General features: G+C 56.7%; 4 protein-coding genes and 1 pseudogene across 5 annotated transcripts; 1 reads left to right on the forward strand and 4 right to left on the reverse strand.

Moving 5' to 3' along the window:
• Positions 1 to 387: 387 nt before the first annotated feature.
• On the reverse strand, positions 388 to 1,707 carry GCG54_00004741 (annotated as a pseudogene). The gene is made up of 5 exons: positions 1,544 to 1,707; positions 1,203 to 1,475; positions 999 to 1,148; positions 570 to 892; positions 388 to 531 (listed from the first exon to the last, which is right to left on the reverse strand). Coding segments are annotated over exons 1-5 (1,054 nt in total).
• Positions 1,708 to 2,824: 1,117 nt separating this feature from the next.
• Positions 2,825 to 4,135, reverse strand: GCG54_00004742 (uncharacterized protein; the record flags this gene model as incomplete). The annotated part of the gene is made up of 1 exon (XM_045404786.1): positions 2,825 to 4,135. The coding sequence occupies one exon, from the start codon at positions 4,133 to 4,135 to the stop codon at positions 2,825 to 2,827; it is 1,311 nt and encodes a 436-aa protein (XP_045262729.1).
• A 1,438-nt stretch (positions 4,136 to 5,573) lies between these two features.
• Positions 5,574 to 7,022, forward strand: GCG54_00004743 (uncharacterized protein; the record flags this gene model as incomplete). Its single annotated transcript, XM_045404787.1, has 2 exons — positions 5,574 to 5,702; positions 5,766 to 7,022. 2 exons carry the CDS (start codon positions 5,574 to 5,576, stop codon positions 7,020 to 7,022), a joined length of 1,386 nt encoding a protein of 461 aa, XP_045262730.1.
• A 2,191-nt stretch (positions 7,023 to 9,213) lies between these two features.
• Positions 9,214 to 10,551, reverse strand: GCG54_00004744 (uncharacterized protein; the record flags this gene model as incomplete). Its single annotated transcript, XM_045404788.1, has 2 exons — positions 9,214 to 10,382; positions 10,449 to 10,551. 2 exons carry the CDS (start codon positions 10,549 to 10,551, stop codon positions 9,214 to 9,216), a joined length of 1,272 nt encoding a protein of 423 aa, XP_045262731.1.
• Positions 10,552 to 12,990: 2,439 nt separating this feature from the next.
• On the reverse strand, positions 12,991 to 14,555 carry GCG54_00004745 (Nuclear localization sequence-binding protein; the record flags this gene model as incomplete). Its single annotated transcript, XM_045404789.1, has 3 exons — positions 12,991 to 13,321; positions 13,377 to 13,975; positions 14,031 to 14,555. The coding sequence occupies 3 exons, from the start codon at positions 14,553 to 14,555 to the stop codon at positions 12,991 to 12,993; spliced, it is 1,455 nt and encodes a 484-aa protein (XP_045262732.1).
• Between the last annotated feature and the right edge of the window lie 502 nt (positions 14,556 to 15,057).

The raw sequence follows: 15,057 nt of genomic DNA on the forward strand, positions 1-15,057 counted from the left end.
CTTACTGTTGCCACCAAGAGTCCGTCTTCTGGAGACCGTCATTCCGGCGCCCGCCCGGTAGTCAGGTGGTAGTGGCTTTGCCAGCTAGTGCGGGAGGACGTGTCCGGGCTAAGAGGCTGGGCGGCCCGTACGGTAGTAGCTGGGTTCGCTGCCCAGCCGACTTAGTAGCCGGTGGTAGAGGCTGGCGCTTCTCCGTTGCTGGTAGTTCTGTATTCGTAGGGCCGCCCGCTCAAGAAAGTTAAACGACAGGGATGTTCCTGCCAAGGCGCCGAGAAAGGGAGAATCCCATAGACCCAAAAGGGACAGGTAGAGGTGGCTGCAAAAAGCGGGTGGGGAATGAGGGCTATGCCGCTCCGGGCGGAAACGGGCGTCTCGTAGTCTGTAGAGTCATAGTTCTCCAGTGTATGCGTAGCTGAAAGTGCAGCGTGCTGTAGTAGAGGCGTTCTGGTAGTCCCGATTGCAGGGACTCTGCTCGTTCGTGCCTGGTGTTATGACGTGGGGGTCGCCATATGCTGGTCGATCTGGCGGGATCTAGACTGTGACCTATTTTGCCTTTGACTTCGCCGCACCGATGCAAGGGTGGGGCCTGCCGCCGCGGGATGTAACGGACCCGTCGTCGCCGCCTCAACCACTGGCACCAGGCTTGGTAGCCGGATTAGGGGATGGCGCCCTCGAGTCCGTGCCGTTGTAGATTAGCTGGAAGCCATCGCGCCGGCAGACAACAATGGGCTTGTCGTTGGAGCAGCGCCCAATGATCTCGCTCGAGTCGGGCATGCTGTACGGAACGGCGTCCTTGAAGTGGATGATTGGGCCGCCGTCCATTGTGAGCCCGATAATCTCGGCTCCCTGAATACCCTCGTCCTCATCAGAGGCCTCAGCTTGAATGGTGTTTCTGAAAGGCGTGTTAGCACGGATCCTTTTTTTTTTTTTTTACCTTGGCAGGTATCACCGGGCAGCCACAATGCCTGCCAGTTGAAAATTTTTGAGATTGCACTTACACTTGGCTCATTGGCAACGTGTTGGCGTCGCTCATCTTCCTCTTCCTAGCATTGGCAGCCCTCTTCACCCTCCTAGTGATGCAGCCGTGAAGGTAGTGGAACAGGCCCGCGATGACGAGAACCGGTGTGCCGAGAGCCAGGGCCCAAGGTCTGTAAGTCGTTAGTAAATGAGTGGTGCAGAAAGTAACCAAAGAAGTGACATACGGGTTCCTTCGTTGTCTCAACGAATGCACCAGAGCCAAGATGACTCCGCACACGGCAATGAGAGATCCGACTTGGATCATGGTGAAAGTCGACCAGTAAAGTGACATGAGATCCTCTCCATCGCAGAATTGCAAGGCCATCAAAGTGAAAACCTCCATGATGACCGTTACTAAAGAGACACACACGCATCCCAAGCTGAACCAGATACACCGTCTAATTGCCTGTTTTCGTTTTGAGTCTGTCGGTGGCAGGTCCGCAACGGCGTCTAATGTCCTGAACAGTTGGTCAGTGAGACTGTTTGAGAAAAGACCGTGATTACAACGGCATTGCGGAGAACTTACCGAGTGTATCCCCATGCTGCCAGAAACAGGATGAACAAGTTGAAGACGAAGAGCAGCCAGTAAAGGAGATCGAATTGCCATCTGTCAAGATGTGAAGCAAAACGGGCGTAGTGTGCGCATCGAATAGGGTCATAAGGCGTGAAGTCTTCTTCGTTGGCAACCATCTTGGGCAACGGTCTGGCGGCTAGTTGTGTCGTTGTTGTTTAGGTTGAGCGTAGTCCAACTGTGCTGTGTGTCGCTGTTGATGCTGGTGTTCGAGTTGTATGTGAATGTCTTCTTTCGATGTCGTCTGGTGGTTCCGGATGACAGAAGGCTGATGGTACTGACACTTTGACAGATGGTGATGCAAGAGGCTCTGCTTCTTTATAACAAGTAGGAAGGACTCGTTTTGTAAAGTCACCGATCCGCAGGGTTATTCTAGCATGGGGCGGACTTGCCCAGGCTTGCGTGTGTGCGGCAGGGGGGTNCGCAGGGTTATTCTAGCATGGGGCGGACTTGCCCAGGCTTGCGTGTGTGCGGCAGGGGGGTGCTTTCACAATCTGATGGCGGGCAGGGGTCGTCGTGGTCCTACAACTACCGAAGGGCCACCCCGGTGTATGCTCCTACAGAGGCTTGGGGACGGACGGGTGGGGATAGAAAGACAAAGCTCCAGAGAGGCTTGTCAAGTAGATTGCGATTGCAAGATTGGCTCAGAGTTGACATGGGCACAAGAAGAACGCTCACGAGCTGCCAGACGCTACTGCAACTCTACTCTGCGCCGTCATCTCTAGACCCGCCTCCATTTTTTCAGTCGACGACCACCTGCACCAACCGGTGGATCCATCGTCAAACTCATCTTGTCACCAATGATGCACTGATGCTGAGTCGAGTGCGGAGGAAGGCTAGGAATAGCGCTTGAAACAAGATGACAGTGACAGCGTTGTCGACCTGGGCTTGCGGTGATCCGCATGTGGATGGCGATGCTGTCTGGGCGATGTCTGGGCAGTCTCTTGGCAAGATGCGCGGGATAAGACGTAGATTGCCGATCTGTAGGCGGGCCCTGGTGACGGCCGATTGTGGATTTGGATTGGTCGGAGGTCGCATTATTCTCCGGACTAGGGGGGGCTTAGCAACGACGTTCAGACTCGACGCTCAGAAAACCGCCCATGGTTCTCTGAGCTCGACGACAAGTCGAGCTTCCCTGGTCCACTAACTGACTCCGTCCAATGGCGCCCGAGGCCGCCGTCGGTGCGAAAAGCCACCCCGCACGTCTCATGAACGAACCCTCAACACATTCTCAACTCAACTCATTCCCTCCATCAGCTCAACTCTGTCGAGCATCATACCCTTCAGACCAAGATACTCTCTTAGAGAGTCCCACTCGATGCCACCCTCTTCACCGTGCCTCCATTTCTCCTTGTAACCCCACGCGCACGCAATGTCATCCATGGCAGCGCGCTCCTCCTCGCGAATCCAGCGCTGGTGCAACGGGATACCTGGAGCCCAGGTAACACGTCGCATGTGATCGTTGACAGTGGTCCTCGCAACCACACCGATTGTGCCAGTGAAGCCCAGATAAGCCAGGATAGCGACAAAGGCGAATTTGGTGGCTGTCACGGGCTCCATTGTGTTCTGGAATGCCGAGAGATTGGTGGCTAGAGCGTAGACCCCAATTGGGGCCGCAACCACGGCCGAGGCGGGCAGAAGCGCTTTCCGCAGAAGCTTCTGCCGGTAGAATGCTTGTGTCGCATAGCAGGCCTCAACGATGCCAACTGCAGCGTCCAGATTCTTGGCGTTGATGGCGGCCCCCAAAGCTGTTTCGGCGACAGCTGCCTCGATGGCCTTGTCTGCTCGCTTTGGGTTCTGCTGTACGTAGGTGATTGAACCCTCGACTGCCTTGGGTTTGGGCTTTGATGCATACAATTCGAAAACTTGGGGTAGTGTCTCGGGCCTGCCAAGCCTAGCTTGGATGTTTACGTACAGCTCCAAGACCTGGGGACCAATGGAAACGGTGGGGTGTGCGATAATTTGGTATGCTGACTCGGAGATTGTATCGACTGTATCCTTGACGGAGACTGACGGGATCGACGTGCTACCAGAATTAGCTGCAGTCGAGTTCGAGTCCAGGGATAGCAGGTTTGACGCGGTCGACGCCGTGAGCGCAGAGGCCGGACGAATCTCCGACTTGGATAGATATGGTTGAATCGCATTTGCGGCGCCTTGGCACGTTTTCAAGGCTGCGATGACGAGCTGTGGAGTAGGAATTCCGTCCGTCGACATGAAGCGCTGCTTGCTCTGCTGAACAATCGCAGCCAGCTTGTTGAGGTCAGGGAGCTCCTTGGACACAGCCCTTGTGCCGACAGGCCTCTCGTGACCATCGCTCCTCAGACCCGACGTAGATACCGTGCTCGTGAAGCGGCTTTCCCCAGCAAATCGTCTCAATGTGGTATTCTCGTGAAGCTTGGCAGATCGCGAGGAGACGATCGCAGATACGTTTGGCTTGGCGGTATGAAGGAATCGAGTCTGTTGCTCAGCGCGTGATAGGGTCACGCATAACCGACAGAGGGATCGTGGTTGAGCGGCCGCTGGCCGGATGATGGCGGTCCGCATCATGTTCGTGACGAAGAAGGCTGAGGATTCGGGCGTTGGCGTAGCAGAAGGGACCTGCGACGGACCGAATCGAACGCTATGAAGTCGAGCGCGCGAGCGAGCGGGAAAGGACGCGTCGTCGACTGGTCTCTGAGGGCTGCTGTAGTTCGAAGTGGCACGGCGGTTGGTCGTGGGTTGTGAATCGTGGAAACGAAGCCAAGAGAATCAAGCAAAGGGGCCGTCGGGCGGGTGAGGCAACAGCCGTCCTCTGGGCGAGATCCCGGGAGAGGCCGTCTTGGGGTCTTGGGACAAAGGAGTGGGAGGCCGACGCGGAGACCGACGAGTAACCTGGCTGGTGTAACAGGTGCAATGCGAAGGAGAGTGAAGCTTTCGAGGAGACGGACGTTCCGGGGCAAGCTGGGAGCTCCTGCAAAATTTCCACCCGTAGCCCCCATCCATCCAATAGCAGGAGCTCTAATCGACCCCCCTGGCCCTATCTCACAGGCGATCACTCCAGGTTCGGAGAGGCTCTTCGGCAGCGCTCGCCGCACCAATGAGGCCGGCACTTGCCCCTCCAAGCGGGTCCGTCAGCGCTGCAGCAGTTAGCGCACAGCAGGCTGAGTACCTACAGGTCATCGAAGAAACGTGGTTCGGGTACAGCCACAGCCGCTGCGCCAACCATGAACTTGCACCTCACGCCTCACCAAACTTCATTTCACTCTGCATGTTTCTCAACACCGTTCTTTTCCAAGACTTTGGGACTGTAGATCTTTCTGTAGCACTGCATTAGGTTTGATTAGATAAACATAGTGTATATCAAGCTTCTTGGCGCTATTCCGGCTCTTTTTCTCGGGGCATCTTTTCTTTTTCTGCAATTGCGTCAAGTATTCGTACTCTCCAGCCACAGCTACTTGCATATACTCTCCGGGCTGATGGGGCTTGTGCGATACTTTTGCTTCGGCGGTGTCCACCCGCAAAGATGGAAGTAGCTCGAACCAGGCAGCGGTGCTCAGCCCACTCATGCTGTAACGGTAGCACTGCCAGCGCCCAACAGCGCCGCATCTCGAGCGTACGTCCAAGAACTGCCCGAGGATGACGAAACACCACGCGGCTGAAAAGCTACCCCAGAGTAACATCATCTAATCGCCCCTGGGAATGCACTGATCGACCCTCGAGAGCCTCTCTTGTCGTCTATTGAAACGATACCCTGTCATCTGACAGCACTGTATCTCGACGACATCTCTTCCATCGCCGTTGTTCTTGACACGACTGCTTTGCTCCAGCCTCCGTTCAACCCGGTCCACTACAACGAAACGACAACGACATTTATTGACATCGACAACGCACTCACCGCCGCCAACCATCGGCGACATCCATCTACCGCCCTCATCCTTTGAAATCACTTATCGCTCCATCGAAATAAAGGAACACACACGGCCGAGTCGACCGAACCGAACTCAACATGCCTCCTCCACCTCCCCCGCCGCCTCCGATGCCTGGAATGGGCGGTCCTCCGCCTCCGCCTCCGCCCGGGGGACCTCCAGGACTAGGCAGTCTGCCGTCGAGGCCGGCAGGAGGAGGAGCGAACAGAGTATGGCCCTTATCAAGACGATATTCCTTTGCTCAGACAACAGCCTGCTAATGTGGTCTTCAGGGTGCCCTTCTCTCCGATATTTCCAAAGGCAAAGCTCTCAAGAAAACCGTCACGAACGATAGATCTGCTCCAGTTGTCGGAAAGGTGTCAGGCGGTGGAGGAGGAGGAGGACCGCCCATAGGAGGTGCGCCCCCAGTTCCTGGATTTGGCGGTGCACCCAAACCTCCAGGAGGTCTCGCGCCTCCGGTACCTGGGAACAGAGCTAGAAGCAACAGTGATCAAAGTGGTAGTGCTCCGGCACCGGCAGCTGCGGAACCCGCACCGCAACTAGCTGGACTATTTGCTGGGGGCATGCCGAAGCTGCGCAAGACTCGCGGTGCTGTCGACACCGGTGCGGCTGCCGATTCATCATACCTGTCGGATCCCGAGAACAACGTACGATCGTCTTCCGCGCCAAAGGTGCCTGCCTTCGGTGCGCCCAAGCCACCTGCTGGTGCGGCGCCAGCTATTCCTGGAAGACCTCCTCTCCCACCTCCAGGCGGTGCTCCAGCACTACCACCGTCGATCGCCCATTTGCGAAAGACACCCAGCGATGTTCCCAGGCCGAGCTCCTCGGCATCCATGAAGGGGCCCCCGCCTCCCATTGGCAAGAAGCCACCACCATTGCCTGCATCTCGAAAGCCCTCTACAGCTCCATCGAACAATCCACCTCCTCTGCCTGGTGCTCCAGCTCCTGGAGCCCCTCCCCCGCCTCCTCCATCAGCTGCTCCAGCACCTCCCCCATCGGCACCTCCCTCGGCGCCGCCACCACCCCCCGCCGCTGCTGCACCCAGAGCCCCAGCGCCTTCACCTCCTTCTCGATCTCCAGCGCCTCCACCTCCTCCACCCGCATCAAACGGGCCTTCGCCTCTGGCAATGCAAGCTGCCCTACGAGCAGCTGGACAGGCATCACCCAGTGCCGCACCCCCGCCACCTCCATCCACGGCGCCTTCGCCTCCCGCGGCCGCACCTCCCCCGCCGGCCGCCCCTTCGCGGGCCCGGTCCGGGTCTGGACTTCGCTCATCTATGCTCGACCCTAGCGCCTTTACTCTTGCCCCTAATGGAGCAAAGAGCCCACCTCCTTCACGTACCAACACAACCACGAGCCTGAGTACTGTTGGTGGTGGTGGTAGCGGCGGACGTTACATTGTCCAAGACTCACGTTGGAGGTTCCAGGACGAGGCTATGCTCCCAAAACCTAGGGAATTCCTCGGTGGTCCCAGACGCTACAGGGCTGGCAGAGGCAGCAGTGTTCCGCTCGACCTAAGCGCATTGTAAGGAGGTTTATGATAATGGGGATCAGATGTGTTCGGCCTGCAACATCTCACAGTGACTACGAGGGCCCAACAACTGCGATGGAGTCTCTACGCACACTGCACTCTACCGAGGGAACATGCAACGAGCATGGGGAAACGCATTCATGGACCATCCCACGCTCTTCCAGCACTATTCCCTCTTGGCGTTAGGGAGGATGACTGTATTTAGGCAAGCGATCATCTTGTGAATAGTAGCTTCACAAAGCGAGTACCTTGCATCAAATCATAGCGGAGTAGCCTTTCAATGTTCCGAAAGTCCGCAGGGCGTCGTTGTAACGAAACGATCGCCGAGACGACATCTAGATCTCTTGGTTCTTGGCATCGGTGACTTTCTCAAGGTCAGGACGACGGTTCACTTGTGACATGGTGCCATGGGTCCCAGATGGATCCTATGGGGGAAACTCTACAGCATAAGGATTGGTCTCGGGGGGCGTGGAGGAATCAAGGACGGCTTACAGGCATACGAGCGATGCGGAGGGTATGGTACCATCGTGGTTCGAACGGGTTCCTGGCATCTGTTCACTTGTGATCGGCGGAGTCCATCTAGACATTTTCAAAAGACTTTAGGATCCAAAAATACCTGAGATTGACTAGCAAAGAATCCGTATGTGTGAGATGTGTGTCTGTAGCCTCGCGCATCCCGGATTTCTGGCTTTTACGAGATTTGCGCCGAAAATGAGACGAAGTTTCTCAGTATCACGCCGACGATGAGATGAGGTTCCTGTTGGTCTTGGCAGACAATTGCGTCTTCACTGACTGCCCTTGTTGGTCCAAGTTTTGTCTTCGAAATCTGCCCCTTCCGGAATCACTCAAGGATCCATCTCCTGCGATAGACGACGTCTAAGCCTCGCCTCGTCTCGAAAAAGTTCTGTGACAAAACTTGACAGCCCTGTCTGCTGCCCGCCTGCCCTTCACGTGCTCTGCAGAGGCTGCTGCTGGGCCGCGCAGAGTCCGCACAACCGTCCGGGCCAGTTTCGCAAAAGGGCAACTCGTTTCGAGTAGCAACTTCGAACGTGTGTCAACGGAGTTGTCAACGAAACTTTTTGCCCGTTCTTCCCTCCCGCATCCCAAGGCCAGCTGGCCAGCAAGCAGAATTTGCGGAGTGTCCGGACTGCGCGAACGACACACGACACCACATGTGGGTTTTGCCTGTTGCTGGTTTCGGGTGACTCTGGCCTTGCAGCCACAGCTGTGTGTCAGAGAATGGACTCAACTCTCTTACATTTTTGGCTTGCTGACTTGCAGTGGGGACAAGACAGACGTACGCAAGCAACAATCACGTAAACACAGCCAACAAATCTAATCAGATTGTTCGGGCGAAACTCTTTTACCCACTCACCCATGCCCCCCCTTTTCACTTTCACATGTGTGTGCTTGTAGCGAAGTTGTCTGCCGCGTACCATGCCCTTCGATTGTATTAGACTAACCGTGTTAAAGCTAACCCGCAAGATGAAGTTGGTTTCACGTATGCCGGCGTCGCAGAGCCCATCTTTGCCAAGAGCTTGAGGGCAAGGTAAAGGGTGTACAGACAACCCAGAAGCCAAGCCTCAACCCCCTTTCGCAGATAATCCTCCGGGTGCGATTGCAGCGGAATTTCAAACCAAGACCCATGATGACCAGAGAGAGAGACGGAAAAAAACAAGCAATAGCAAAGGAAAGAACGAGGGGGTAAAAAAGCTTTCGCGCCAATGCTGCCCAGCCCCCTTGGCTTTCCAAACCCCCGATCGTTGATCATTTCAGATGAAGCTGAAGAATAATAATGACTTGTGAGTGTGTCCGCACCCAGGCAAAACACACAACACATAAACACACGCCCACGCCTATCCCCGTTTTCGTTTGTCAGGCATGTTCCGCGATTTCCCCAAGATAGGAAGCAAGAGGTATCCATGATTGATGATCGTCTATATTCGTCGTAGCCCGCATTCAAACCCGTTGGTGACGAAAAAGAGATGGAGACCGGCAAAAAAAAAAAAAAAAAAAAAAGGNCCCGGAAAAAAAAAAAAAAAAAAAAAGGTGAACAAGAAAAAATGTCGGACCCCTTCACACCCATCACATCCCACCCCGTACCCCGGATTCCCCCGGACTAAGGGTAGAGATAGGGACGTAAATAGTATCCGACGCCTCATGATTCAGACGAGATCATCGAATCTGAATCAAGCAACAACGCTTCGGCCAACCCCCGCACCCCACCTGAGGCGACGAAGGCCACCGCCGGAAGAACGAATAACTTCCCTACCGCACGACGAAGAGTCTGCTACGGTCGAGGCGTTGACGCCCGCTCCCGCCGCCGAGAGCACTTCTTGACGTCCAACCTCGCGGCCGATCACATAGCCCGCGCCAAACCCGACCACGGAAACAAGCACCACGACGCCAGCACTCACAACCCAGGTTAGCAAAGTTGGGCTGATGAGCGCGTCCTCGCTGGCGGCCACCTTCTTCTTCTTCGTCGCCCTCGACGAGCGAGTTTGTGAAGAGGAAGTCCTCTTGTGCTTATCAACGCCTTCGCTCTTGGGTGATGAAGGCGTAGAAGACGTGGCGGTCCGTGACCGAGCAGGTGTCTTTGCTGGTGATGGCCCTTGAGGTTGTGGTTGTCTATCAGTCATGAGTTCAGATTCAGGCATGAGTCTCAGTTCTACAGGCTGAGAACTAGGTCCGACTCCGGTAGCTGCTGGTGCGCCCTGCTGCTCACTGTCCTTGTACTTGGGCAGACCACGAGCGGCAGCAGCACACGAGAGGAGGGTGGTGAGGGAAGCACGGAGAGCGGCATCATTGTCGGCTTGGTACGCCGGCGACATGAAGTTTGGCGGGCTGCGGTGCACTCTCGTCTGGGACCGATGGGAGAGTGACGGTCTTACGCCACTGTGCGGGTGCTGGTGGATGGCCGAGCCGGCAGACTGGCTCCTGTGCAAGCCCGACGGCGGATGAGAGAACGCATTTGGGTGAGGCCTGAAGATGGGGTCGTCGGGAACGCGTGCTCCTAGGGCAGTCGCGATCTCATCGTCGTCATCCGAGTCCTCTGACTCTGCCTGGGCCGACTGCTGCTGTTGGAACGGCGGCCGAACAGAAGGTTGCACATTCTCGGTCGAGCTCGTCAGACATCGGTCCTCCTCGCTCTCGCTCTCTTCATATTCTTCCTGACTGCTTGTGCCAGCGTGAATAGCTGTCTGGTCGACATGGAAAGACCGAGGGGCGGGTGGGTGATGTAAGCGACGTCGGCGAGCGGCCATAGACCCGCCGACTCGGAGACCGGTCGTGACGATCTCGTCTCCGATGGACGAAAGCGAAGACGAAGACGGCTGCGACGCGATTTCGACCCAAGATTCTGAGGGACGTCGTGTCAGTATTTCATCGTCAGCTGCACCGAGCCCCTGGAACGCAAGCCACTGACCGTCATTTCTCCTGCGCGGCCCTGCGGCGGACTGCGCTCCGTTTACCGGGACTCTATTGTTCTGACCAGCGCGGTCGTCGCGCTGCTGCTGCTGTCCATCCATGATGCTATGCCTTATTTTTACGACGCCGTTGAAACAGAACAAAATGAAAAAGCAACAAGTTCGTGCGTGGCCTTGGTTCGTAAGGGATGAAGTCGTCGTCGACGCCGGGGGATGTGGCTGGACGAGTGTGGGGGGGAGGCGCTTCCTCCGTCCGAAACCCCGCGTTTTGAGCGAGATAAGAAGTATACGCTGGAGATGCTTAGCTCGCGGTCCGAGATGTCTGTTCGCGCGACGCCGACGATGGTTCGAGAAAACGTGGTGTACAAAGGTCAGAGGAGCGGAGGAAAGGGAGAAGTTGGAAAGTTAGGAGGAAAGATGCAGCAGACCGCTTCGACTTTGGCTTAGCTCACCAAGGCACGCAGGGTCGGTGAGATGGTGTTGAGGCCCTGCCCGTTGGCTGGCTGGCTTGCTCTTTGTTGCAGCACGTAAACGTAGGAGGTTAGGTAGGTAGGGGGTGGTGGTTGAGGGGGGAAGGGGACCAGTCTCCATCCAACAGGCATGCGATACGGCGGAGACTTGGAGACTGGAGTCTTGGAGAAATGGATAACGGAGCGGACCAGGAAGATGATGTACACCTGCAGCCCCCGTATGGTGCAGAGTGACCTGCTGCTTTGGGCCGGCGCTTGTAGATTCCGGCCATCGCACCGTGTCAGGTGCTTGGGCCATCCCGTCGACATCAGACGGTGCGCCCGAGGTGATTCTGAGGCATTCCAGCTGCGAACAGCCCAGATAAGGACAGTGCGGATAGTCGCAGGTCCATGACGCTATTATAGCGGCGTGCTGCAATACTGTTCGCCAGACTGCGCAGAACCTGGGTTGTGCTGCAGCCAGGCATAATGATCGGTACCGTGCCTCGAATCCCGTACCGTCTGCCGGCCCCCAAACATCCCACCCGCACACGTCTTCCGGGCCGCCAAGTGCTGCGAGGTAGCGGGGTCAGGTGCACGTCAGTGGAGAAACCGTACCGTGGGAAAACAGTGGGAAGCGCGAGCTGCGCCTGCTTTACCATCAGCACCAGCATCAGTATCAGCGCCAGACCGGCATTAGCATTCCACCCTCATGTCATCGTTGTCAAGCTACACCGGAGCAGCACCGACACCGGCCTTCGACGTTGGGCCTTAAAGTTGCGACCCGGTGCTACAAAAGCAGCTGTGAACCTGCAGAACCGTCGTCTGGCGTCAATGAGTGGTCTGCGACTTGCATCCCGCGACAAGGACGATCCCAAGACAGGCCGTGACACGCCGCGATTGTCGTCTTATAATCGTCCCCTAAGTCATGCCAGATTCCACTGACGTGACCATCTCCTCTCCCCGCCGCTCCACCGTTCCGTTCCCCAACAGATTCGTCCGTTTCGTTGCTTTAAGCGCAGCAACGCATACTATGTCCGCATGCGCTCCTTACGAACTGCAACGGCTGAGCAAGTTTGCGGCGCTTCCACCCGGGGCGTCTCAGCCCATCCAACGGCGAAGGGTGTTCACCCGTGACGTTGCTGCTGGAGGGCGCGGATGGCGAAGTGACCAATGTCTTCAGTCGCTGTTCTAGACTGATGGGAGAGTTGTAGATTACCCGTCATCACGGGGGTGGCTGGAACTATACCTCGTGCCGCCCAATGACGCACCGTCGCGCGGGAAGCTGAGCCACGAGGTTGCTGGCGAATGGGAGCGAAGTCGGGCACTTCCCTGCTGTGAGACAGCCAACCATAAACTGCATGAAATGTTAATTACTGCCAGCCACGCCAACCTCACTAGATACGTGTATTGTTCACAACATCATCACAAGAAGCACGGAATGGAACTGCAAGAACGTGTTCATGGATAAACATCAAAACTTTTATTACACTAGGAGCCGATCCCTAAACGCCGAAGTCCTCATGGCCAATATTTTGCCCTGCCGAATAATGACATTCACGGGGAGAAGGTATACTTACTCCATTCTGCGTCGCAAAGCATGGTATCGTTCCAAGTTCAAAGAGTAACCGAAGGAGAGAAAACGCCTGACCAGCCACATCAACAGCATACCCGTAGGTAGACTGCCGAGAGCAACCCCCAGAGCCCACAGAAGCCGTCGTCATCGTCAAAGTTGATCCCCTCGCGGACATGTCTGAGTATACAGACACACAAGATTCTTCCCAACTTTTGGATAATAAGCCGTCTGCCCACTGTGAAGATGTTGCCTATGCAACATATGCCCTCTTGGTCAACCCACAATAGCGTACAGATCCCACAATATGCCTCTGTGATATACAAGAGACGCCACAAGCCCACGGTCAAAGTGAAATGCCCTCAGGTCCATCATGTCTCTAAGGAGACTGCTCTCAAAGCCCACAATCCCCGCAGGGAAGAAACTTGTCTCGAACCGACAGCCCACGAAGCCCACAGTGTGTACCCGCGATATATGCCCTCTGAAGTATCATCATCATCGTGTGGCTTGTGTCACTACTTAGAAGGTGATCTTGGAGCCCTTGAAGTCACCGAAGCCACCACGGTTGGTGGAGGAGAATCCACCACGGCCACCGCCGCGACCACCGCCACGTCCACCGAAGTTACCACGGCCACCACCACGACCGCCGCCACGGCCTCCGAAGCCACCGCGGCCACCACCACGGCCACCACCGTCACGGTTAGGCTTCTGGCCAGCATAGTCCAGACGGACGGCACGGCCGCTACGGCCCTCACCGAGGTACTGACCGTTGAGCTGAGAGAAGGCGGACTTGGCGTCCTCGATGCTGTTGAAAGAGACGTAGCCGAAACCCTTCAGGTTGCCGCTGTCACTGTTGACGTTGTTAGTCTTGTGGATCTTTAACACCATGATGTGGTATGACTTACGGGTCGGTAGGCAGGCGAACGCTGGCAACCTCGGCAACCTCGCTGAAGAAAGCGTGGACAGTGTCCTGGTCGGTGTCGAAAGGCAGATTACCGACGAACAGAGTCTCGGACTCGGGGCTAACGGTGTCACCGTGCTTCTGGGCGCGGTCCTGGGCACGAGCCTGGTGGTTGCCGTCACCGGCGGGCTTCTGGCCAGAGAAGTCAATGTTCATGGCGCGGCCAGCGAGGTCCTTTCCTTGGGAGGCCTCGAGGGCAGCGGCAGCAGCCTCAGGGTTGCCGAAGTCGACGTAGCCGAAGCCACGGCTGCGGCCGGTCTGCTTGTCGGTGACGACGCGGGCACCGGTCAGGTCGGGGAACTCCTGGAAGGCCTCGTAGAGGGTGTTGTCATCGACAGCCCAGGCAAGGGAGCCAACGAAGAGGGTAGAGCTCTTGTCAGAGATGTCGGTGCGGGCCTTCTTGCCGGGGATGACGGGGTCGTCCAGGGCCTTGCGCTTCTTGGAGGGCTCCTCGGTCTTGGTCTCAGCCTCCGAGGCTTCCTTAGAGTCGGAGGAGTCCTCCTCCTCATCGGAGTCGGAAGAGTCAGAGTCAGAGTCGGAAGACTGTCGGGAGCTATTAGTGGATGTTGACACAGCAGGCGACGTGGATGGTGCTTACCTCGGCCTTCTTCTCAGCCTTCTTGTCGGTCTTCTCGTCCTCGGAGTCGTCAGAGTCCTCCTCGCTGGAGTCGCTGTCGGAAGACTCGTCCTTCTTGGCGGCGCCGTTGGTCTTAGCGACACCGTTGGCCTTGGCCTTGGCCTTGGGAGCCTCCTCCTCAGACTCGGACGAGTCGGAGTCAGAGTCGGAAGCCTCAGACTCGCTGTCGGAGGACTCGGCAGCCTTCTTGGCAGCGGCCTTGGGAGCGGCCTTCTTGGCGGCGGGCTTCTCCTCCTCAGAGTCGGAAGAGTCGGAAGAGTCTGACTCCTCCTCCTCCTCGGACTCGCTGCTGTCGGAAGACTCAGACTCGGACTCAGGCTCGACGACCTTCTTGGCCTTCTTCTTCTCCTTGGTGGCGAGGTCCTTGGCGATGGCCTTGGACTTGGCCTTGGGGCTCTCAGAAGCCTTAGAGACGCCGGCGTTCTTCACCTTGGTGAGAGGGTCAGCGGCCTTGCTGCCCTTGGTGGTAGACTTGGTCTTGCCCATTGTGATGTGTGTGGGTATAAAGGATTAAGGGTATAGAGAGGGGGAAGTAAGGATAGAAGAATGGAAAAGAGCAGCAGAAAGGCTTTTTTCCAGAGATGGGAGGATGCTCGAGGAAAATTTCTGAGGTGTATCGAGGTGGTAGCTTGACTTATAAGGCCAGGGTCCGGTGGTTGGGGCGAAGGGTCCTGCGACAGAGATTTTTTTTTGCGATTTGCCAACTTTTTAGCGGGGCGCCCGCGACTGGCGCGGGCGGTGAGCGAGGGGCTGCATGAGCAGTGGGTACGTACCGAAAGCCGTAGCCGAGTCGTGTGCCTGGGGGAGGCTTCGGGCCTGTAGCCTGCGAATTCAGGCCGCCACATTCTGCTGACCTTTAGCTTGCTCCTCCAGTCCCAGTGCAGCCCAGGCCAGCCAACCAACCCGGTCCCGAAATCGATCACCACCAAAGCTCAACGTCTCGCCGCGACGCACCCCTCGACCTCCGGTGCCCCATTGACCAATTCGA

The sequence above is a fragment of the Colletotrichum gloeosporioides genome (assembly GCF_011800055.1).
Source record: "Colletotrichum gloeosporioides strain Lc1 chromosome Unknown consensus_54, whole genome shotgun sequence".
Taxonomy (NCBI): domain Eukaryota; kingdom Fungi; phylum Ascomycota; class Sordariomycetes; order Glomerellales; family Glomerellaceae; genus Colletotrichum; species Colletotrichum gloeosporioides.